Genomic DNA, 21,239 nt, shown 5'->3' on the forward strand with positions numbered 1-21,239 from the left:
GTTAGAGTCCGAGCTTTAATTTAGAGAATATGAATGTTCTTTTTCATTAAGCTTTACATGACAAACTTAAAGATCGATGATAGTGGCGTTGAGACTCGACTTGGGAGTTCTCACGCCCAAAACACATGTGCCTTCGTGTTTTCGTTTGACATACTCAATTCTGTTTATGTACTTTATGCATTAGGGTACACAATGTCAAGACGTGTCTAGCATCTTGACTGCCTTATTTTTGTAAATACATCATTTCCAACTTTAGAGAGAAAAAAAGTCTACTTTTGCTAATAGATTTTTTTTTTTTTTTTTTACCTTAATTTAGTCTCCAATGGCCAAAACCTACTGATTAACTCCCAATTACAAAATAGTTGACTAGTATCACACAATATGGTTGTGGTACATAGTCATAACAAAAATCTATTAAAGCCTATAGGTAGGTTATTGAGTATTTTATATTCACTCTTAGTTCATGTATTTTGTGAGGTAGCAGTTCATGGTAGACGTACGTAGGAGTTGTGCAATTGTAGTAGATCCTAGATTTGTGTCTTGTAGTCGAGCGTGTTTTTGGTTTTATAAAAAGCGTGTTTTTGGTTTTATATTTTTATTTGAATGAATTTAAACGAATTTAAACCCTTTTGTACTTAACAAATCCGAGAAATGTACAGTTGAATTGGGAATGTTTTATCAAATTTGATGTGTTTTCTATTTAGAGTGTTTTAATTTTCTTCTTATTATCCCTTATTTTGAAAATAAAAAACTTTACGAGTGTTCCAAATTCGGTGTCAGAATGTTATAGCATGTGATTTGAAGCATCGTGTGTTACACGTAGTCGAGATATTGACCCTAGCAACTCAACTGGGAAGCTGATACACATAATTTTGGTGTGAAGTTGGGGTGGGAGAACATAACCTAATGTGAAAATTTAGTCTGTTTTAAGAGTTGGAAGAAGCTGATGGATGCTAAAAATATTTTGAAGTTGAAGTTAGTGGAAATTGCAAGGGGATTGGGAGAACATTACGGGACATTGAAGAAGAACTTTAGGCAGGCGGAAGCCGCCATTGATGGGAAAGCTTGGAGGATTTTGACCGGGTCACGGAATAGGGGTAGGCAACGAAAAAATAATTAAAAAAAAAAAAAGAAAACAAACTTGTTGAGAGTGGGATTTGAACCCACGCCCTTTCGGACCAGAACCTTAATCTGGCGCCTTAGACCAACTCGGCCATCTCAACGTCTTTGGACTCTGAACCATAAAAGTAAAATAAAAAACAAAATAGCCAAATCCTTTTGGATTATAATAATTTTATTCTCAAAATATATGTTGTTAGCTATATGCATTGTTCAAGAAAATTTCAAACCTTACATTTTAACATATTTCAATTATATTGTTTTTTTTTGTTGAAGGTTGAAATTGACTAAAGTTAACTTGAATGATATAATACTAAGTGGATTGACATAAATTTGAAATTAAAAATAATAATAATGTAGGGTTACTTTTTTAAAACACTTTAGGCTAATTTTCACTAATTCCTTTCAGCCATTTTTTGTATTTATAATTCCTAGTTTGTTCCCAAATTCTCTCTCCTTTGAACTTACTAAGTATTATACAATTCATTTGAACATTCATCCATAACAAGTCTAAATAAAAAATATTAAGGCATAAGGGGCTAAAATAAGATCTCTTACACAGTAGAGTTGAAAGAACACCCAAACATTTGCTACCAACACACATTTATCCCAACTTTCTTCTAATTTTACCCTAATTCATAAAGAAGGGCTTTGCTGTTTTGGGATCAATATCTAACTACAAGTATAAACACTATAATACAAAAATGGGAAAGGATGGGCATCTCATCATTTAAACAATGATGAATCAACAACTGAAAATTCCACAAAAATCGTCAATCCAGCAGACTATGGAGCCACAAAATTAACTGCAATGGTTCAAGCAAGTATTTTGATCAGAGTTGCCAATCTATGGCGTCAATACCCAGTTCCTTGAGAAGCACGTTTGTTCGAGAAAAATGCCTGTAGAAAATCAACAATTGGCAGTAAACAATCTTGATGAGAGACAGCATTCCAAGGGAAATGAAAAGGCATCCATCAACTTTGCCTCATATTAGTGAATTACTTGAAGCATTTTCTCCCTTATCTATAAACATCTATGTTCCGTAAGTGTTTTCAAGTCTTTGAGAATTCTTATTATCATTTTTTAATATGAAATCAAAACTATAAAAAATTTCAAAGAAGTTCGTTTCGGTTGGCTAAAGATGTTTACCACTAATCAAAAAGTCATACCAAATTGACCATATGATTATAATCACATATAAAATCGAGCCAAAAAGTGCTCCAACTAAAGAAGTTTGATCTTAGAGAAAAAAGGCAGAGAACCAAGTGTTCTGTATATACACAAAATACCAAGTGGCATACTAGCAAATGTTGTTATTGTAAGAACCATATTGAAGGGAAATGATGAAGTACAAAGGTGTGAGCAAATCCCAATTAATATTTGAACTGGAAGGTTTAAAAAATTTATAATGGAATTAAACAATGGAACTAACCTGCAACCAAAGAAGCCTCTGTTGGCCGACAAACCAGAAGGATGCGCGGCTTTGAGAATGTGATGTTTTTTCTCATCAATTAACCTGTTCATACATCAGATTCTATGTGAAGTTAATTATCAAGACAATAGAACCTAAGCTGTTCTAAGCTAGATAAAGTAAATGAAAATTGCACCATGCTGATTTTAAAGCTCAGCAAAACCATGTTTTCTCAAATAGTTTCCTGTTCTTCACAGGAAAAGTTCCTATACTCGTAAGCTTAGAGCCTGCATAGCAAGATATGTACCAAATGACTACTAAAGTAAAGTATTTACCACACATCCCCTAAAATGTGGGTGTGGCCTTTATATTTGCATGAGATATGTGAGTTATTAATATGAAATGCAATTGAGCAATATAAGGAATATTACCAGTGGCATATCCATAGTAATTTAATAAGTTCGTCAAAGTTGAGTGGTTAGCCTCTCAAATTAATTTTCCTTTCTAATTTGGTAGTAGCTATCATTAATTTCTACCATAACAATCCAATCAACTTGGCATTAAAGCAATTCAAACTTGAGGATTCAGAGTCTAGGAGAATATGCTGACATTGCAGAACATTTTAGAAGAAATGATGAGCAAACTTGCAGCGCTTAGATAGAAGAAAAATTATCAGATGAGAACAGCACTCCAGGCTGTGGAATAGGGGCGATGGTTGTGGGAAATAATCCAAATTCAAGAGGGTGAAAGTCATATTAGAGAGGTAAAACACACACAGAGACACGCATGCCTGAAGGTCTTAGAGTTCATGGAGGAAAGCAAGAACCAATTTGCTGCTGAACAAAGAAAAAGATGCACAAGAGTCTTACTCTAGCAAATGAACCCAAGAGTTCTACTCTCGCTAATGAACCAACGAAACCACAAAGCAGCTAAAAACAAACACACCTAATAGCATGCAGGAATTACAATGTTTTCTTACTCTTGACCCTACTGCTTTTATGATGCAGAGAATTCGTGATTAGGTCCAATCCAAGGCCAAACAAGAAATCCATTCCATTAGTTGAGAGAACACTCCAAAATTAAAGTTCTATTTCAAAATAATATTCAAGAGTTTCCTCACAATCCTAAAACGTGGCTACTTATAGGCTTGCAATACAATTAACAAACGAGTTAAATGCAAAATAATAATTTAAAACTAATGAGTCCGAAGTTAACTTAACAACTAAACTAATAGTAACTAAGTTATATTGAGTATCTAACATCACCCAACGTAGAAAAAAGACCTATCCTCAAGTTTGAGGTTACAAAAATGAAGACTCTCTCCTCTGCTCTTTTGAGTGTGGTAACCCTCCAATTGAAAAATCTTGGTGCAAATTTTTTCCGAATAGAGACTAGAATTTAATAATACTCCATGAAAATCTCTCGAAAATGAAGTGGAAATTAGGCTTTGAGTGACCAAATAATGGGCTCAATGCTATAGTCACAATGGTCTCACGTAAGTTTCTGATTAAAAATATACAAAGAACGTTCTGTTTTCACATTTCTTTGCATCAACGCCACAATGTCTCCACTTTCTTTCTTTCCTTTTTTTCCTGCGTTGTAATGTGCCCCTCAAATGACGTTGTGGCATCGTAAACGTTCCTCTCCGACAAAGCAGCATCCTAATACGAAGATGCAATGTTCAAAATAAACCCCCTGACAAAGCTGTAGCAGCAAAATCTTTCCCCTCCAATAATGCCACAACATCTAGCATCTTATTTCCTTGTCTGACAACATCAAGCTCTGACAAATTGGTCACCTCTGATGAACCAACAGCCTCTGACTAAATTGTAGCATTCAACAACTCTATGGCGATCAAAACAAATCTCTCTGACAAAGCCCAACAACAAAGGTTTCCCCCTCTAACGATGTTGCAACATCTAGCATAGTATATTCTTGTCCGACATCGAGTCACTTTCATTCTCCTCTTCTTTTTTGACTTCCTCTTTTAATCCTTGTCATTTCCGACTTCCTCTTCATCTACCTTGTCTTTTTCAATGTCTTTTGATTATTATATCATCATCGTTTTCTTCAACTTCTTTAATGTAACTATCTTCGACTTCTCATCACTATCATTTGCTTTGTCTCTGCCCTTGTAGTTAGTCAGGCTGATTTGGAGGGAATTTGTTAATGGTACACAAAGAGCATCTAATCTTTGCAAAGTTGTCGAAGTTGACTATGAAATTAGTTGAGAAAGTGTGTCGTTTCTTGTTTTTTGTTTGCTGAAACATTGGTTTGGATGGGCTATGATGATAGTGGGTTGATGAATATGGTGGTGGTAAATACCTAGACGAAGAAACAAATTCTAGGAGTCTACTGGGGATCAATTTGAGTGGGATTATCCATTGTAGGACATTGGAAGAGAGATAGCCCTCTCGAAAAGCTATTGTTACATTGTGACTTATTTGAATACTGCAATATATTACTATCTTGTGTCATCTTTTGAGTTTCTGTGTATTTTCAGTGTTTGGGTACCTAACAGCTAAATCATGGCCAAACAAAGGAAATTCATTCAAAAGTTGAGAGAACACTCTAAGAACAAAGTTCTATCTATAGGTACCTAACAGCTAAATTACGGCCAAACAAGGAAAATTCATACTAGAATTTGAGAGAACACTCTCTAAAAACAAAGTTCTATTTTCTTCTTAAAAAAGTCATGTTTCAAATTAATATTCAAAAGCTTTTTTATAATCCTAAATGGTGACTATTTATATCCTTACAATAAAATTAACAAGCAACGAATCAAAGCTAACATATTAATCAAATACTAGTTAATCTAAAAGTTAACAGCTAGTTCTATGGTGCTTTATGAACTTCTTTTGGAGTTCACTATACACAGGCAATCGACCAAGCATAGTCTCACACCTACTAATGTTTCTAGAAGGATATTTTAGGAGAATTTTTAGAAGATTTTTGAACTTGTATTCCTTTTAAGCTTTCTAGAGTAGGTTGGTCATTCTAAATAATATTATATTATTTAGAGAATCTAGGTTGGTTTTTGAACTCCTTGGCTATATAAACCCAAGTGCTCCTCTTATTTCAACAGATTGAAGTTGAAGCCTTGTGTTTAGGATCGTATGTTTTTTGGCATTCAAGCTTGGTTGGTCACCAAACTTGTGGAGTGTTTTAGCCTTGAGATAGGAACTAGTTCGCTTAACTCTTGGCCTTTAACCAAAGGTAAATCCATTCAAACCTTTACCTTGAGTTGATCCAACTTGATGCATAGGTGTTCAAGCTTGCGTCTGGTGAACCCCAAGGCAAGTTCATAGAGTACCATGTCAACTAGACTAATATTAACTAAATTATAGTAATTATCTAATATTTCATCCTACATCACTTCATCTATCAAAATACATCAAGTCTTCAACTGAAAGTCCTTGGTCTTTATTTCCTGTTCCCAATTAAATTTGTAAAGCCAGATTCTGATCAATATATGAAATTTATATAGAAGAAGCAAAAATTTTAACCTCAAGTTCACTGATTTTCTTTTCTTCAACAAGAAAAATCTAAAGGCCGTGTTCAATTATTACTTTGGTTCTTTCCAGAGTCATGCACTCCCTGTTAGAACTAATATCATACTATAGAAGTACCTCAATTTCGCTTGAGCAGAGTTCCCCCAAAGGAGAAAGACAACCCCTTCCTTATTTTGTGATATTGTCTTGATGACAACATCGGTGAATTGTTCCCATCCTTTTTTAGCATGAGAGTTGGCTTGATGCTTTCGAACTAAACAGGAAAACCCAAAATATTTATCAATAAGTAAATGCAGGAAAGCATGTATCGTTACTAAAAGCAAAATAATGTAAAACCCTTATTAATACATGGGAACAAACAAGAAACTTCACCCTTCACAGTGTTGATTCTAGCAGTGGATTCCTTCGAGTGTCTATCAAAGTCTTGTGTTTTCAGTTCTTTTTGGTTTGGTGATCAATTTTGGAAAGGGCGCTTCGGCCTCGTCTTTGGGTCTGATGTTATTAGCTTTTATAATGGCTATTTTGAGGGGCTGGAGCGTTTGTTAACTTGTTCCCCAAGGGCTTCCATTGCAGCAATGTTATGTTAGTACTTTATAAAGATTGTTGTCGAAGATCACCCATTTGGAGGCTTTCTGCTGTTTTTCTCCCAGGAAAGGTGGCAGTTTATGAGCAAACTTGGGAAGATTATAATTTTTCTTTAGTTGTAGCTAATCTCGGCTTGAACAGTTAGCTACTGGAAATGGCTATATATTAGCGCAGTTGCTCTTTGTGACGGTTTGGTGATGTTTGATGAGTTTTTGGTTCAATGTTATAGATGTTGCCGATAGCATTACAGTTAGCTATTATCTTTTAAGCTGGTAGCTATTGAAATTTTTTTTAGATGGTCAAAAGCAAAACTCATCAATGAAATATTTGTTTAAAAACAATCACAAACAACATATCAAAGCATTATACATATTACCTCACCCTTCACTTTACTGATTTTTAAAAATGGAAGCACATTGATGAAGAAGGTGTAGAACTTAAGGTGGAAAGAAGATTATTACCTGTGAGAACAGCATTAAGCAACAAGACTCCCTACAATGTATATAAAAATCAATTTAGACAACATAATAGTGAAAAAGACACTAGATAGAACTCTGACTACATTCTTACAAAATAATTTTTTCAGATCACAATAACTAATCGTGCATTTTTCCACGCAGAAAAGTTCTCCCGAATTGATCAACTTATCCTTTGAAGCCAAACAAGCCCAGATTCATACGAGTAATGTCATGAAAAACTTCATTTAGAATCCTTTGCCAATATGAATTACTAATTGTATGATCCAATCTCTCAACTTAGAGAAGTCACCTAATTACAACCCAAATTTCCAACTTGAATTAATGACTTTAAAAAATATATATATTGAAACCAGCATAGCTTATTAGTTATCTTTGTGTTCTTAATTCAAGAAAAGGCACCCGATTTCAGAAAATATTTTTTCATTCCCTTAGCAGTCACCAAAATCCGAACCTTGTGATGAACCATATCTATTATATAATCCATCTATCCCAAACCTATATTTACATATCTTTCATCTAATGAAAAATAAGCAAGATCTTCATGACATATACTTTAACCAAATCAAACAACTAGAACCTGCAAATAAAGATTAAGTGTAGTCAGAACTGTGCCCTATTTTCCATGATGAAAATCTCTTCAACGCAAATTTTAAGACTATTCTAAGCAAACGAAGTAAAGACCAAAAGCATAAAGGCAAACATATGAAGACAATGGTGGGTACCATTTCTGTAGCCCCAATATATTAGAAGTAGCTACATCTAAGTATGCATTTCTAAGTATTTAGAATAAAGAGATGAGTGCCAACAGCACCTGAACAGCCCATTTCTCGAGATTTCCATGGGATGGGATGGAACAACCAAGATCTTCCCTCAGTTCCTTGAATATGTTGAGAAGACTTGATGGGATTTTAACTCCTTCAGGAACAGAAAAAGAAAGACCCATAGCTTGACCAGGCCCATGATAAGGATCTTGACCGAGAATAACAACTTTCACCCTATCGAAAGGGGTAGAATTCAGAGCATTAAAGATCAAAGAGGGAGGAGGATAAATAGGGACACCGCTGCTGCAAATCTCCGTCTCTACGAACTTGCAGAGGTTAAGAGCATAGGGCTTATCAAACTCTCCGGGAAGGGCTTCGAACCATGTCTCATCCACCAAAAGCTCCTCCAACTTCACACATCCATTCTCCCATTTGGAAACCCTATCAGAGGAAATTTTGAGATTGCGCTTCGATCTGGCCAACCATTTGTTGGTTTCCATGCGGGATTTCTGAGAGGAAGAGATGTCCATCGAAGAGGAAGCCAATGTGAGCTCTGAATCGCCTTTCTCGTCCGTGGTAGCAAGGGTTTTCAGCGTCTGTGAGGTTTTTATGCGTTTGGAAAGCGCTGGCTGGAAGATGTCGATTAGGGTTCTGGTTTTGGATTTAAGTGAAGCCGAGGAGGAAGCCATTTTGGGTCTGGTTGCTCCAGTAGAGTGGAGGTGGAGCAGGCTTTAATGGCGGGAACCAACAGAGAATCCGCTAAAACCTTTCCACTCTCCCCGCTTGTTTGAAATTTGATCGTATGCTATGGGATATGCGTCACTCCAATTAAAAGAAATTATGTAATATTAAAAGAATAAAGAATATATATTTGACTTTGTACCTTATTTAAATAAAAAAACTTCCAATTATTTTAATAATACTTTTAAATTTTTAAAATAATTATTAAAAATACAACTTCAAAAATTTTGAATTTGAGGTCTAATAGGTTTTAATAATATGAACTTGAAAGGTGTATTTTAAATTTTTTTATTTTGTTTGTAGCAAGTCATTAAAATTTTAAAAAAAAAATGTCTAATATATCTACCGGGCCATTAATTTTCATTTCAATCTGAATTTTAAATGTCTGTCAGTAATTTCTTGGCCTATTCAATATTTTTTAAATTATAAATTGAATAATCTCACCGTTAAAGACCATTAAATTTTAAATTTAATAGATTAATTATTTTTTAAATATTTTAAATATGTCATCCTCATATCATATCAATGAAACAATCTTTTAAAAAGAAAGTCACAACCATCCGTTGATCACTCATTCGCGTGCCATCGTAACTAATAAATATAATAACAAAACCAAAAAATTAGGTCATTCCATAAACTAAAAAAAACATGAAATTTTATAATACATACCTCATTTATTCTACGTGAACAACAACATTTTATTTCTATTAGAAATGTTTACTGGAGAATCCAATCCACGGAGCTACCTAATTCAAACCATAAAAATTGCGCTTGAATTAATAATAGGTTACGTCCAACAAAATCTTACCCTACTTTTAGATTAGCACCAAAAGTAAATAATAATATTTAAGTTTCATGAGATTTGAGATTTGAATTTTATGAAATTATAATATTTTAACTAATAATATAACACGTAAATAATATAATATTTTTAAATAATTAAAAAAAAATCTTATCTTATAAAATGTAACACGTAAATAATATAGTATTTTTAAATAATAATAATAATAAAAAAAGAACCTTGTCTTATAAGCTCTATTCGAGTTATTCACGTCACCAAGCCAACCAACTAAAAAAAGATTTTTCAACTAAGCTATGAGCTATGAATGTTTGATGAATTTAAACCAAATTTGGTTTACCAAATGAATCCTGTTGACATCCAAAATTAACATGTATTAGAAACTCACGAATCAAATCCGTATTTCACATGGAGAAAAGGGAGAATGGGAGTAACGTAGGTGTACAAGATTTTGTTCCTTTTCCCATTTGAATTCTCTTCCCACATATTTGGGCCACTCATTTCTTCGCAAGAAATAGAAAAGCATGCGTGTGGGTCTACAATTGCAAACCAAACAAGTGGTTCAAATTTATCTCCAACTGAAGCGATTAAACAAATTCGAAACCACATCCTTTAATAATCCTCACTCAGATTCTTCTTTCTCTGCTTCCGATTCGGCTCTCAATCCTCCGATTATCCTCAAGGTATGTTTATGTACAATTTTTCCGTTCAAACCAACGGCGATGTTCTACTCCTCTACTTTCCGATTTCAGTTGCCCTAATTTCTCCAGTCAAACCGATTCACTGTTCTTGCAGATTATGACGAGCGTAACGTTCGGTCACCAGAGTAATTGGTCGCCCGGGATTGGGATTCAGGAGCATCTAGGTAGAGCAAAGATTTCTAGAGTTGCGCATTCATATTCGGAGTATTGTTGTCCATTTCTTCCTTCCAGAGAAACAAGCACTCACCATGGGAATCATGTTGCTTACTGTCGCCGACGAACTGGACGGCAAATTAGACCTGTTCTTGCAGGTTCCGTCGACGGTGCCATGGATCCTGATGAGTCCGATCGTGAGATTAACGACAGTGAGAGTCCCAAACCTGAAAATGGAGGGGTTAGTACTCAATCCCACATAGTTTGGATTCAAAAGAAAGAAAAAAACTCAATTATAGACTACTACTTGAGACTTGCATGAAGTTGAAATCAGAAATTATAGACCTTTAGATTTGGATTCTAATAAATTTTATAGTAATCACGAGTGTGTAGTACGTTGATAAGTGATATGTCTGATGACTTGCAAGAGAAAATAAATTGACTTAAAATGTAATTTTGCACCATCATGGCATCATTTCTTCTTGTGGAGACTCATTTTAGTAATTTATGTTCTTTCAGATGAACTTCGAAATGCTTAGGGAAAACTTGGAAAGATCGGTTGGGACGGATGATTCCAGGTTTAGTGGGATTGACTTAGCTACTATTATCAGAAATAAGTATGGCAAGTCTTACGATGTTCAACTGATAAAGAAGGTATTCATCTTCCATTACTAAACTTCTTACTATTCTTTGATTAAATTACAAATTCAAATGTAGGTTTGTGTTAAATAAGTTTTTGAATTTTAGACAGTTCAATGAGTCTTTAAACTTCTAAAATTATGTCTTATGGGTCATTAAACTGTAAAAAAACATATGATAAGTTCTTAAACTTTTATGGAAATGTCAATGAAAATGTCATTTCAGTAAAATGACGATATCAATGTCGATAGACTTTTCTTGAAACATAATAAAAACATAAACATCTAAAATTATTTAAATTAATAAACAAGTATTTTACAATGCTTATTATTTATTTTATATTACTGTTAGCGACATTTTTTTTCAGTGTATGTTCATCGATTTTTTCACGATGTAATGGAAATGTCGCTTTACCCTTTGTGTGGATATCGAACCCATGAATATGTAGAAATATCTACATGCCAATAGAAATTTAATACCCTGGTCATATAGTCACTATGGTCTGTTCACAATTCAAACTAAATTATGGATTTCTTTTCTTGTTTCTGTCATAATTCAGGAGTTCATGGGACGAAATCTTCTTGCTTTAAATGTCATGTGGAAATACAGAGAGCAGGTACGCAAGAATCCAGTCTTCTCTGCTACTTTTAGACTAAAATCTTTTATCAACTGAGATACTTTTCAAAATTAGGGGAACCTGTCTATGAATTATAACATCTGAAAGCTGATGAAGAGCATTTTCCTAAATGGACTATTAATTCTAACCTCACAATTGAACTAATCTGAATTATTAGGAAATTGGTAGGAAAATTTCGAGTACTATGGGAATAACATACTCCCTTTGTTCACACTATGGTTTTGTCTTTATAAATAATTTTTTTAATATTGGTGGCTCCCACATCGTTTTTAGAAGGATGCTGATATAATACGTAATACATGGTAGGAGTATCTATACTCTCATAGCAACCAATTTTTCTTAAAATTGACCTATCTACTGGAAGTTCCTTTAGATAATTGTAGCAAATAAAATTTTGGGAGAAAGGGAACCTCTGGATTTAAGAACTAGTAGCTGCTGCAAAAATTAATATGGACATTTTCAAAGCAATAAAAACCAAACGCAAGCTCTGATAAGATCACTAAAAGTTAAGAAGTCAATTAATGACTGATAATGAAGCCAAACATGACTTGCAAATAAATAATCTACAGAATAGAAGGGAAAGGCTATTTGAAAAATAACTATAAAATCAAACGTATTGATAAGAAAGGAGATATAAAGCTAGGCGATGAATAGCTGCATAGGCTATTTCTTTTTTCTTTTTTCTTTTTTAATGCTTTCTTCCTGCTCAACATATTTTGATGATCTTTTAACAATTAGTTATGGACTGTGCATGATGGCAAATGAGCTGTAGACAGAGCATAATTGCCTTCAAATTTGGAGAGACTATTTCTACTTTAAAATGTTGAATATTTGTCAATTTGGTAGAAATCATTTCCATTGTCCGAGGAAGAGTACCTATTGCGGCTTGATGGTGTGGCTAATACGTTAAAATGCTGGGGAGCCGTTGCCCATATTCGGAACAGCTTAGACAAAACTAAAGACAGGCCCCGGATAGGAAAGGTAAGATTACTGGGAAGTCGGCTCTCATATCCCCACTAGAATTATGAACAAAGGCTGATGGGCGACGACAGGGTTGAAGGGGAAAGTTTAGATAGGAAACGGCAAAAAAAAAAAAAAAAAAAAAAAAAAAAAAAAAAAAAAAAGGGTACAAGGGTGTAGAATAGATTTCGATAGTCTGCTTCCTGACTAATCTAAGTAGAGTTGAATGGATAAAATAGCTACTATTATCTTAAAGGTGGATGATTTGATTCTTATACTCATAATTCTTGTGTTGAACACAATGAAACAAGGATCACTAATTGAGTTAAGCCGACCTAACAAACTTGAATGATGAAATTCACTTGGCTTGATTTTGATTACATTAGCTCGTTATTGTTTCTTTTGGTAGTGTTTTGATAGATTTATTGAAACTTTGCAGGCAGTCAGTATTTTTATCGACATGGATGAGTCTGGTGGCCGTGCCAATGAGTGGATATACAAGTAGATTACTTATACGAACAAAAGTCAAATGTATATTTATTATATTATTTTTTTTGTATAGGTAAAAGTCCAACAAATACACTTTTTATTTATTTAGACAACTTTAGTTCCTCTAGGATACATTTGTTACTAAATAGTAATGGTGGTTTGTATAAACATGTGACAATGAGGCGGTCTTTTTGATCCCTTCGAGGTGGATATATGGGTTAAGACATTTTTCTTTCTTTCATAGAAAACAAAAAGGGCTACAAAAGACAGCCTAAAGGCCCGGGTGAGAGGAAACTCCTATCCAAGAAAATCATGTGGTCTCTAGCCATTAGAAACATGAAAACACTGTGGCATCAAGAACGATTTCAGAGATCGAAGGGTCTCATGAAGTTGTTTATGGCATTTCAGAGATCCAAGGGTCTCAGGAAGTTGTTTATGGCATACCGTTTAATGACGTTCGAGTGTTCATCGATGTTGAACATGAGAATGGTGTTCCATTGACCATTCCTATAGCTGGGAATATTGAGTTTGTTTTCCATGCGATTGAATTTCATGTTCTATGGCCGAAGATTCTTGTTATTGATTACATATTAGTTTAAGAAAGTTTCTCTAAATTTGCTGCCTTGAAAAGGAAGATGCCAAAATGTGTTATATCACAGTTACAAGTAGCAAGTTAAATATGTATTAATATTTGTAGAGAATGATATGCAAAGTAATTATTTATATGTCTCAACATCTCATCACATCACTGCATTGCCTATAATTTTAACTTCAACAAAATTAACTTCTTATATCGTGTGTACGTAAAATTTACTTAATCTCTGTATATTATCGCTACTCGCTTTTAAATTATTACTTATTTGTTGCTTCTAAGAGTGAAATCCATTCTTATATACTAACATAGATCCTTTTAACTTGTAGCCTCACGTACTTAGAAAATTTCTAAGAGGTCTTCCATCATAGGATTATTCCAAACTAAGCACGTTTAAGTTTGAAGGTTTTATGATTGAGCCATCGAAAAAAAAAGGTCTATATTGTTATATTACTATTGAGCATCGTTACTAACCATTGGATCCAATAAAAACTATAAAGCATTTTTTTCTTGCATCTCTGCTACATTGTATTTTGTTTTTGTCTATTTATTAATACATAGAGATAGGCTTTGATGAGGATGATGCTAAGTTGATACTTATTTAGAATATCTTGGGACACTTGCTGATTTACTATTATTAATACTATTATTAATGATTTAATATTACCATATAAGCTTACATCATAATATTATAGCATTGTTCTAACGTGCATTTACTATTCTACAAATAAACTATCAATTTTTCCTCTTACCTGGTTAATTTTAGATGTTCAGTCCAAGAAACATGGGTGGGATCGAAAGTCCAACATTCATTAATATTCACAAGGTTTAAATAAAATACAAGCTACCAACTAAACGGTAGAAAGTATACTAATAACCAAATCTAAAAAATAGGATAAAATATACTATTAACCAAATCCTCGTAAAAGAAAAAATTCTAACGGGTTATGACTATATAAAATATATTCCAATATTAATGATTAGGTATATATTCCAATATACACTCGCTATCTTGTATAGAGTCTGTAAACGACTTAGCATAGATATGGGAGGGTTCATGCCTCGATCGGTTCTAGATAGATGAATGTTCGAGATACCCTAATGATACGAACGACACATGGGTCCATTTTTTTATATATATGTTCAAGCAAATTACGATGGGCGATGACATCCTGGGACTTGGGATGACATCAAGATATGAAGGCCACGTTGTTGGGAACCAAGATGAGATGCAAAAATGCATATGAATGACCTTGGCCTAGAGTAGGAGTGTAGAGAGAAGTTGGTGAAGGTCACAAACGATTGAACACGTATGGCCGAACAAGCTTAGATTTTGCATGAGTTGTATTTAATTAGCGAAAGAGAACCTCACCTATTAAATTAGGTCAAATGTTAGTAAATAAGCAAATATAAACGTGAAAGCAACATATATATTAGTAAATGAAATGGAAAAATGAAGTATCAAATCTGCGCACTAAGACGTGTGAATTTTATTTAATTCAAACCAACGTCCGCATCATTTTATTTTTATAATATATAGTATTGGAAAGGTTGGAAGGAGTTTTAGGTCTTTTCCACAACACACCCACACGTCTTTGAAAAAAGTGGAAAAAGTCAAAGAGGAGCGTGCGTCCCAAATCGTTGACTTCGGATTCCACCAACAACAACACTCTCAATTAACCACAATTCAATAATGTTTTATGTCCGCCTCTTCCCCAACACTTCTACTTCCTACTCATGTTTTACTTACCAAATTTGCAATCAACCACAATTCAATAAAGTGCTTTCAAAGGTGCAATTCAAAAGGCCGACCACTGTACGGAAGGCCACTGACTACACGAACTCTATACCAACTCATGAGTCCCTTTATCTATAGACGACGAGATGAAAGCCCGACAAATGCCTATGATATGGTATAGTACGAAAAAGTACGAAAATAAGAGCTCACAACATCCTTGCACTACTAATGTTGAACCAATAAGGGATTCTTAAGATTTACAAGAGAACGGAACATTTTTCATACAAAACTTCGAATGGGAAGGTTAGAACGAAACATTTTTCATACAAAACTTCGAATGGGAAGGTTATCTCTGTTATATCGACCATCCTAGCTTTAATCAATAATTGACAAGAATAAGACAGTTGATATCATGCCATCTTTTAATAAGTCGTCATATACCCATCCAAAAGTCTATGACATATTATATGAACATCATAAAATGTTATAGGTGTTTGCATTTAAGCAAGAGTTATGATAGGTCTCATGCATGTAACTATAGGCATTTACATTTAACCCCGATAGGGAGGTCGCTTGTTGAGTATTTCTTAAAATACTCAAGTCATGTGCTTCCGTGTTTTGTCAGGTAAAGGCAAGACATCCTTGTACGATTAACGACGACATCACAAATTGAGACCATGACACATGCATAGAGTAGTTGTATTTATTTTATTAGACCTAGGTTAGAATAGGATGTTTTTAATTTAAATGTTTATTTATTTCATTTAGTTTATTGTTGTGTCGTTTTAAAAATGTTTTCAAACACGTAAGTCTATGGTTGTACTTTAAAATAAAGTTTATGTTTTATAAAGTTTCAACTGAATTATTTTCGCATTAAATGTTCATGATATGCATACATTAGTGACCTTATTTTAAGTAGAAAATTTAGGGTCGTTACATTACATATATTTATACCAACAAAATGCGCTCTCTTGTGGTCCAATCATAGGAAATTCAAAATGCTTTCCTTTGAGCAATTCTAGTTTGGTGGCATTCTAAAATTTTCTAAGAAGCATGTGAGTTAGGACAAAACATGTTGAAATAACTTGGATTGATACGTGGGGATAGTCTTCACTCTTAAAAGTGAGGAGTAAGAAACGTGATCATACCGTAGGCGAAATAAGGAGATATCTAGGTCATCAACTGTCGAATCCAGATTCTCAATTCTGAGAATGAATCATTGCAGATGATATTAGAGCAATTCCTCTCATAGTAAGATGTGGTTTGGGGATGAACCAAGGTGAAAATTGGTGGACATGTGACATTCGAGTAAATGAGAAGTACATGAATGAACCAGGACCATATTCGAATGAGAGCGACCATAAGGATAGGATGATTAACTCCGTTGGATGATGGAAGTCCCACATCGGCTAATTTAGGGAATGATCATGTGTTTATAAATGAGGAATACTAACTCCATTGGTATGAGGCCTTTTGGGGAAGCCCTCCCCAAAGCAAAGCCATGAGAGCTTATGCTCAAAGTGAACAATATCATACCATTGTGGAGAGTCGTGTTCGTCTAACATGGTATCAGACTCATGCCCTAAACTCTAAACTTAGTCGTGCCAATAGATTGGTAAATCCTCAAATATCGAACAAATAACTCTTAAAGTAAAAAATCTCGAAGGCAGATAGTCTTTACTTGAGTGATCGTTTGTTGTTTCTCGTGTAATTTTGCTTGTCGAGGAACAAGTGAGAATCGTAACCTTAATTTCATCTAACAAAGTCCAAAATTTCATAAAGATGTGGTGTTGTCTCCTGTCAAGAATAGGTAAAAAAATTGACTTTAGCGTTGCTAGATCTTATTCCTCATATATTTAAGGTAAGACTCGAAAATGTGTCAATCTAAACGGAAAGTTATGACTGGATCCATAAAGTCAATAGAATTTGTCCCACCTAATGGTTTGAACTAGGGTTCAATTATAATGAAATCATCAAATTTCAAACTTGTTATATAACTCAACACCTTTCTCTTAAATCCACTTCCGTACGCTATTTCCCTCTTATCCAACGCCAAAACTTCCCCAATGAAGCCTCCTCAAAATGTGTCTGAAAACCCAGAAAAGTCTTCAACGCTGCATCGTTGATTCAAACCCATTGAAGGGTCAGGATTGAGATTAAAGAACAAGGCACAATTCATCCATGGCGCCGCCGTCAGCATTTTGTAGGCATGACATGATGTTTTCAACCAATTTTTTTAGTCAGACAAATTGGTAAAGCGCCGAACCAATCCATCCAAAAACACCAACTAGAAATTCCAATTGAACCCTGGAAATTATTACACCCCAAACAGAAGGTGTTGCGAATTTTCTCTTTCAATCTCGTATATTAAGGTTTGTTCTTCTTCCTTTCTCCCACTTTGGAATTCCCGAAGATCGATCCTCTTTACCAAGAAATTTCTAAATTCTGTTTTCGGGTTCTTTTTTCCTGATTCTGTAAGTTGATGATTTCTTCTTCTATTTCTCTCACTTGTTCTTATTAAATCTTCCTTGTCATACTGAAACCCAGAAGGAGGAATTTGGTTTTGGTTTGTGGGTTCTCTGGATTGAGGCTTTTTAATACGTTTCAGGTCATTTTTAGGTTAATTTTGTTGATTTTGAGTGGTTTCAAGTTCTTTGAGAACGACCCTGTTTCAGGTATTTGTCTTAGATTCTTAGGGTTTTCTTGTTCTTGAAATTGTTGGTTTATAAGCTTGAATTTTCTTCTTCTTCTTCTGGGATTGGGATTGATGTTCTTCATTTACATCATGTTTCGTTTAAGATTCTAATTACTGCATAAACTGATGGCCTTAATTTGAGAAGTAACCTGGTTTGTTATCTAAATTAATTGCTACCAATTGGCTCTCTGATGTTCTTCCTCTGATTCCTTTGCTACTTCAAGCCTTTTCTCCATGAAACTTCTTAATAAGCTTCACTTGATGAAGATTTTAAAGTTTCTAAAATTGAGCTTAAAAGAAATTTCTTCATGTCTTGGTTTATTTTGATCTGTTCTATTAAATTTTGGCTCTGATTCTGTATAATTACTTGAATTATATGATCCTCTTCTTTGTGCTACAAATTCATAAGGAATTGATTGGGTATATGTTTTGTGTTTCCAGAGCTTCCAACAGAGGGTGTAAAATCTATATGGTGTAAAACTGGTCTTCCTGAAAAAGCAGAGCTAGGACAAAGAAAACGATGTCACTAGTTGGGCCATCCGATCCATCTCCGTTGTCGTATGGAACTCGCAAACTCTACTCGTTGAAAGGAACCAAGAATGCTTCCGACTTGTCCACGCAGAGATTTGGTTCCGAAAAGAATAGGACGATGTATATGAATGATTCGTATTACAGTGAGAGCTACGACAAGTATTTCCTTGACTTCCCGATCGAAGAGCTATCGGTTTCTGGCATTTCTACTGATTCGTTTCATCCCAACGCTGCTTTGTATGGGATAAGGGCTGATTCTCTATCCCCTTTGTGTGATTCGTTTACATGTTTTGATGCTTATCAATCGAACTCATACTCGGTTTGCCTTGAGAGTACAAGTCCAGAACAGCTGGATTTTGAGGATGATCAAGTGAGACAGAAGTTGCAAGAATTGGAGAGAGATCTGCTCGGCGAACCCGATTCTGCTGATTACGAGGATGAGATGTTTGCAAATGGCCAGAGCATGGAAATTGATAGCGAATGGGCGAATTCAATTCAAGATGCATTGCTTCATGACTCGCCGAAGGAATCGTCATCGACCAATTCTAATTTCAGTACCATTAGTAGCAATAAGGATGCATCTCAGATATCATCACAGAATCCCAGACAGATACTTATGGAATGTGCTTCTGCTATCTCAGAAGACAACTTTGAAGAAGCATCAGCTATGATAGAACAGCTCCGGGGTATGGTCTCGGTTCAGGGAGATCCCTCACAGAGGATCGCAGCGTATTTAGTGGAAGGTCTTGCTGCCCGGTTGTTGGAATCGGGAAAATGTCTTTATAAAGCCTTGAGATGCAAAGAACCTCCTTCCTCAGACCGTCTCGCAGCTATGCAGATCCTTTTTGAGGTCTGCCCCTGTTTCAAATTTGGCTTCATGGCTGCAAACTGTGCCATTATCGAGGCAGCGAAAGATGAGAAGAGAATTCACATAATCGATTTCGATGTAAGCCAAGGAACTCAGTACATAAAATTGATTCAGATGCTGGCAGCTCAGCCAGGTAAGCCACCACATTTGAGGCTAACTGGTGTTGATGACCCCGAATCGGTACAGCGCCCTGTTGGAGGTCTTAGACACATTGGACAAAGGCTCGAGCAGCTGGCGAAAGCGCTGCGGGTTCCATTTGAATTTCACGCAATCGCCTCAAATGCTTCAGATGTCACTCCCTCAATGCTCGCCTCCCGGCCTGGAGAAGCACTCATAGTAAACTTTGCTTTTTTACTTCACCACATGCCAGACGAAAGCGTTTCAACCGTAAATCTACGAGACAGGCTTCTCCGAATGGTCAAGGGCCTGAATCCCAAACTGGTAACAGTCGTCGAACAGGACATGAATGCAAATACGACCCCATTCGTTTCAAGATTCATCGAAACGTATAACTACTACGCAGCTGTATACAACTCTCTCGATGTAACACTTCCAAGAGATAGTCAAGACAGAATAAATGTAGAAAGACAATGCTTGGCGAAGGACATAGTCAACATTGTAGCTTGTGAAGGTGAAGAAAGAGTAGAGCGATACGAAGTCGCTGGGAAATGGCGGGCAAGAATGACAATGGCTGGCTTCACTTCGTGTTCGATGAGCGAAAAGGTGACCGACCCGATACGTAAGCTTATTATGGAGGAGTATTGCGAGAGATTCAAGATGTATGAGGAAATGGGTACACTCCATTTTGGATGGGAAGAGAAAAGCTTGATAGTTACTTCAGCATGGAGGTAACAAGGTGTAGCATTCACAGCTGTTGTTGTATCTGTTTCGCTTCAATGCTTGTGTATGTGTATGTGTTTGGTTCCTAGTTATCTAACATTAGTTAAAGCTTACAGGTTACCTGCTCTACTGGTTTTCCATTTTCCATTTTTTTTTTCATCTATGTACTATATATATATATACACACACACATATATGATGATCTGTCTTCATTTGAAAATACTAAATTACCCTTTAAGTCATCAAACTACTATTTTTGTAGCTGTGTTGTTCAAAACTGGTGGCAATACTGATACCATTCAGTTCTTATCTGACTTTGAAAATGTGAGGTAATTAGGTCACCTTGTCATCCAAAGGCTGCAGATGGGGGTGTTTTTGTAACTTCCTTTAGGATGAAGAATGTGATGGAGGAATTTGTATCTTCAATATTAAAGGATATAAGAACGACTTAAACGTAACTGTAACGACTCAAACTCACCGCTAGCAAATATTGTCCGTTTTGACTTCTTATCTATTACTATCAACCTCACGGTTTTATTTCCACACCGTTATAAAAAATCAACCTCATGATCGTTCAATTTAGTCATTTCGGACTAAAAGTTTGGTAATAGATATATTTTGAGAACATACAAAAAAAAAAAAAAAAAAAAAAATATAAACACAAATAAGATTTAAGGATTAGGTAAGGCAAAATAAGTCTAATTAATAAACTTCCAAACAATGGATATAATAATTAAGTAAATACAAAGTTGAACAAAGTAATGGGATCTCACCCAAATGACATTTTAGACTTCTCTGGAGAAAAGAGTTCATTTTAAGACTTTTGAAAACTTCTAAACTTGAGATTTTAAGAGGAAGTAATTATTATACAGAAAGAGAAAATTAAATAAAGTTGCTTCAATCTTATATTGAATGCCCATCTTTATAAAATGGTGAGATTTCACTCTAAATCATTAATTTTAGCTCAAGACAGTAAATCCTCACTACT

At 35.0% G+C, this 21,239-nt stretch overlaps 3 protein-coding genes and 1 non-coding gene across 6 annotated transcripts; 2 read left to right on the forward strand and 2 right to left on the reverse strand.

Moving 5' to 3' along the window:
- Nucleotides 1-1,142: 1,142 nt before the first annotated feature.
- TRNAL-AAG lies at nt 1,143-1,223 on the reverse strand. The gene has a single exon. It is a non-coding gene; the product is annotated as a tRNA-Leu (tRNA).
- Nucleotides 1,224-1,630: 407 nt separating this feature from the next.
- Nucleotides 1,631-8,681, reverse strand: LOC111433476 (uracil-DNA glycosylase, mitochondrial). The gene is made up of 5 exons (XM_023070528.1): nt 7,919-8,681; nt 7,090-7,120; nt 6,161-6,296; nt 2,553-2,636; nt 1,631-2,019 (listed from the first exon to the last, which is right to left on the reverse strand). The coding sequence occupies exons 1-5, from the start codon at nt 8,555-8,557 to the stop codon at nt 1,953-1,955; spliced, it is 957 nt and encodes a 318-aa protein (XP_022926296.1). The 5' UTR covers nt 8,558-8,681; the 3' UTR covers nt 1,631-1,952.
- A 1,236-nt stretch (nt 8,682-9,917) lies between these two features.
- LOC111433376 lies at nt 9,918-13,199 on the forward strand. Its single transcript, XM_023070416.1, has 6 exons — nt 9,918-10,091; nt 10,204-10,503; nt 10,782-10,916; nt 11,461-11,517; nt 12,385-12,519; nt 12,938-13,199. Exons 1-6 carry the CDS (start codon nt 9,933-9,935, stop codon nt 13,001-13,003), a joined length of 852 nt encoding a protein of 283 aa, XP_022926184.1. The 5' UTR covers nt 9,918-9,932; the 3' UTR covers nt 13,004-13,199.
- A 4,257-nt stretch (nt 13,200-17,456) lies between these two features.
- On the forward strand, nt 17,457-20,493 carry LOC111433448 (scarecrow-like protein 1). Of its 3 annotated transcripts, XM_023070505.1 has the most exons (3): nt 17,711-17,791; nt 17,926-17,992; nt 18,454-20,493. In XM_023070505.1, the coding sequence occupies exon 3, from the start codon at nt 18,533-18,535 to the stop codon at nt 20,261-20,263; it is 1,731 nt and encodes a 576-aa protein (XP_022926273.1). In that variant the 5' UTR covers nt 17,711-17,791; nt 17,926-17,992; nt 18,454-18,532; the 3' UTR covers nt 20,264-20,493. The 3 variants fall into 3 exon arrangements, with proteins under 3 accessions (XP_022926271.1, XP_022926272.1, XP_022926273.1); XM_023070503.1 differs by lacking the exons at nt 17,711-17,791; nt 17,926-17,992 and adding an exon at nt 17,457-17,689; XM_023070504.1 differs by lacking the exon at nt 17,926-17,992 and having other exon boundaries at nt 17,696-17,791.
- Nucleotides 20,494-21,239: the final 746 nt, after the last annotated feature.

Source organism: Cucurbita moschata, unplaced genomic scaffold, assembly GCF_002738365.1.
Source record: "Cucurbita moschata cultivar Rifu unplaced genomic scaffold, Cmos_1.0 Cmo_Scf00042, whole genome shotgun sequence".
NCBI classification, from domain to species: domain Eukaryota; kingdom Viridiplantae; phylum Streptophyta; class Magnoliopsida; order Cucurbitales; family Cucurbitaceae; genus Cucurbita; species Cucurbita moschata.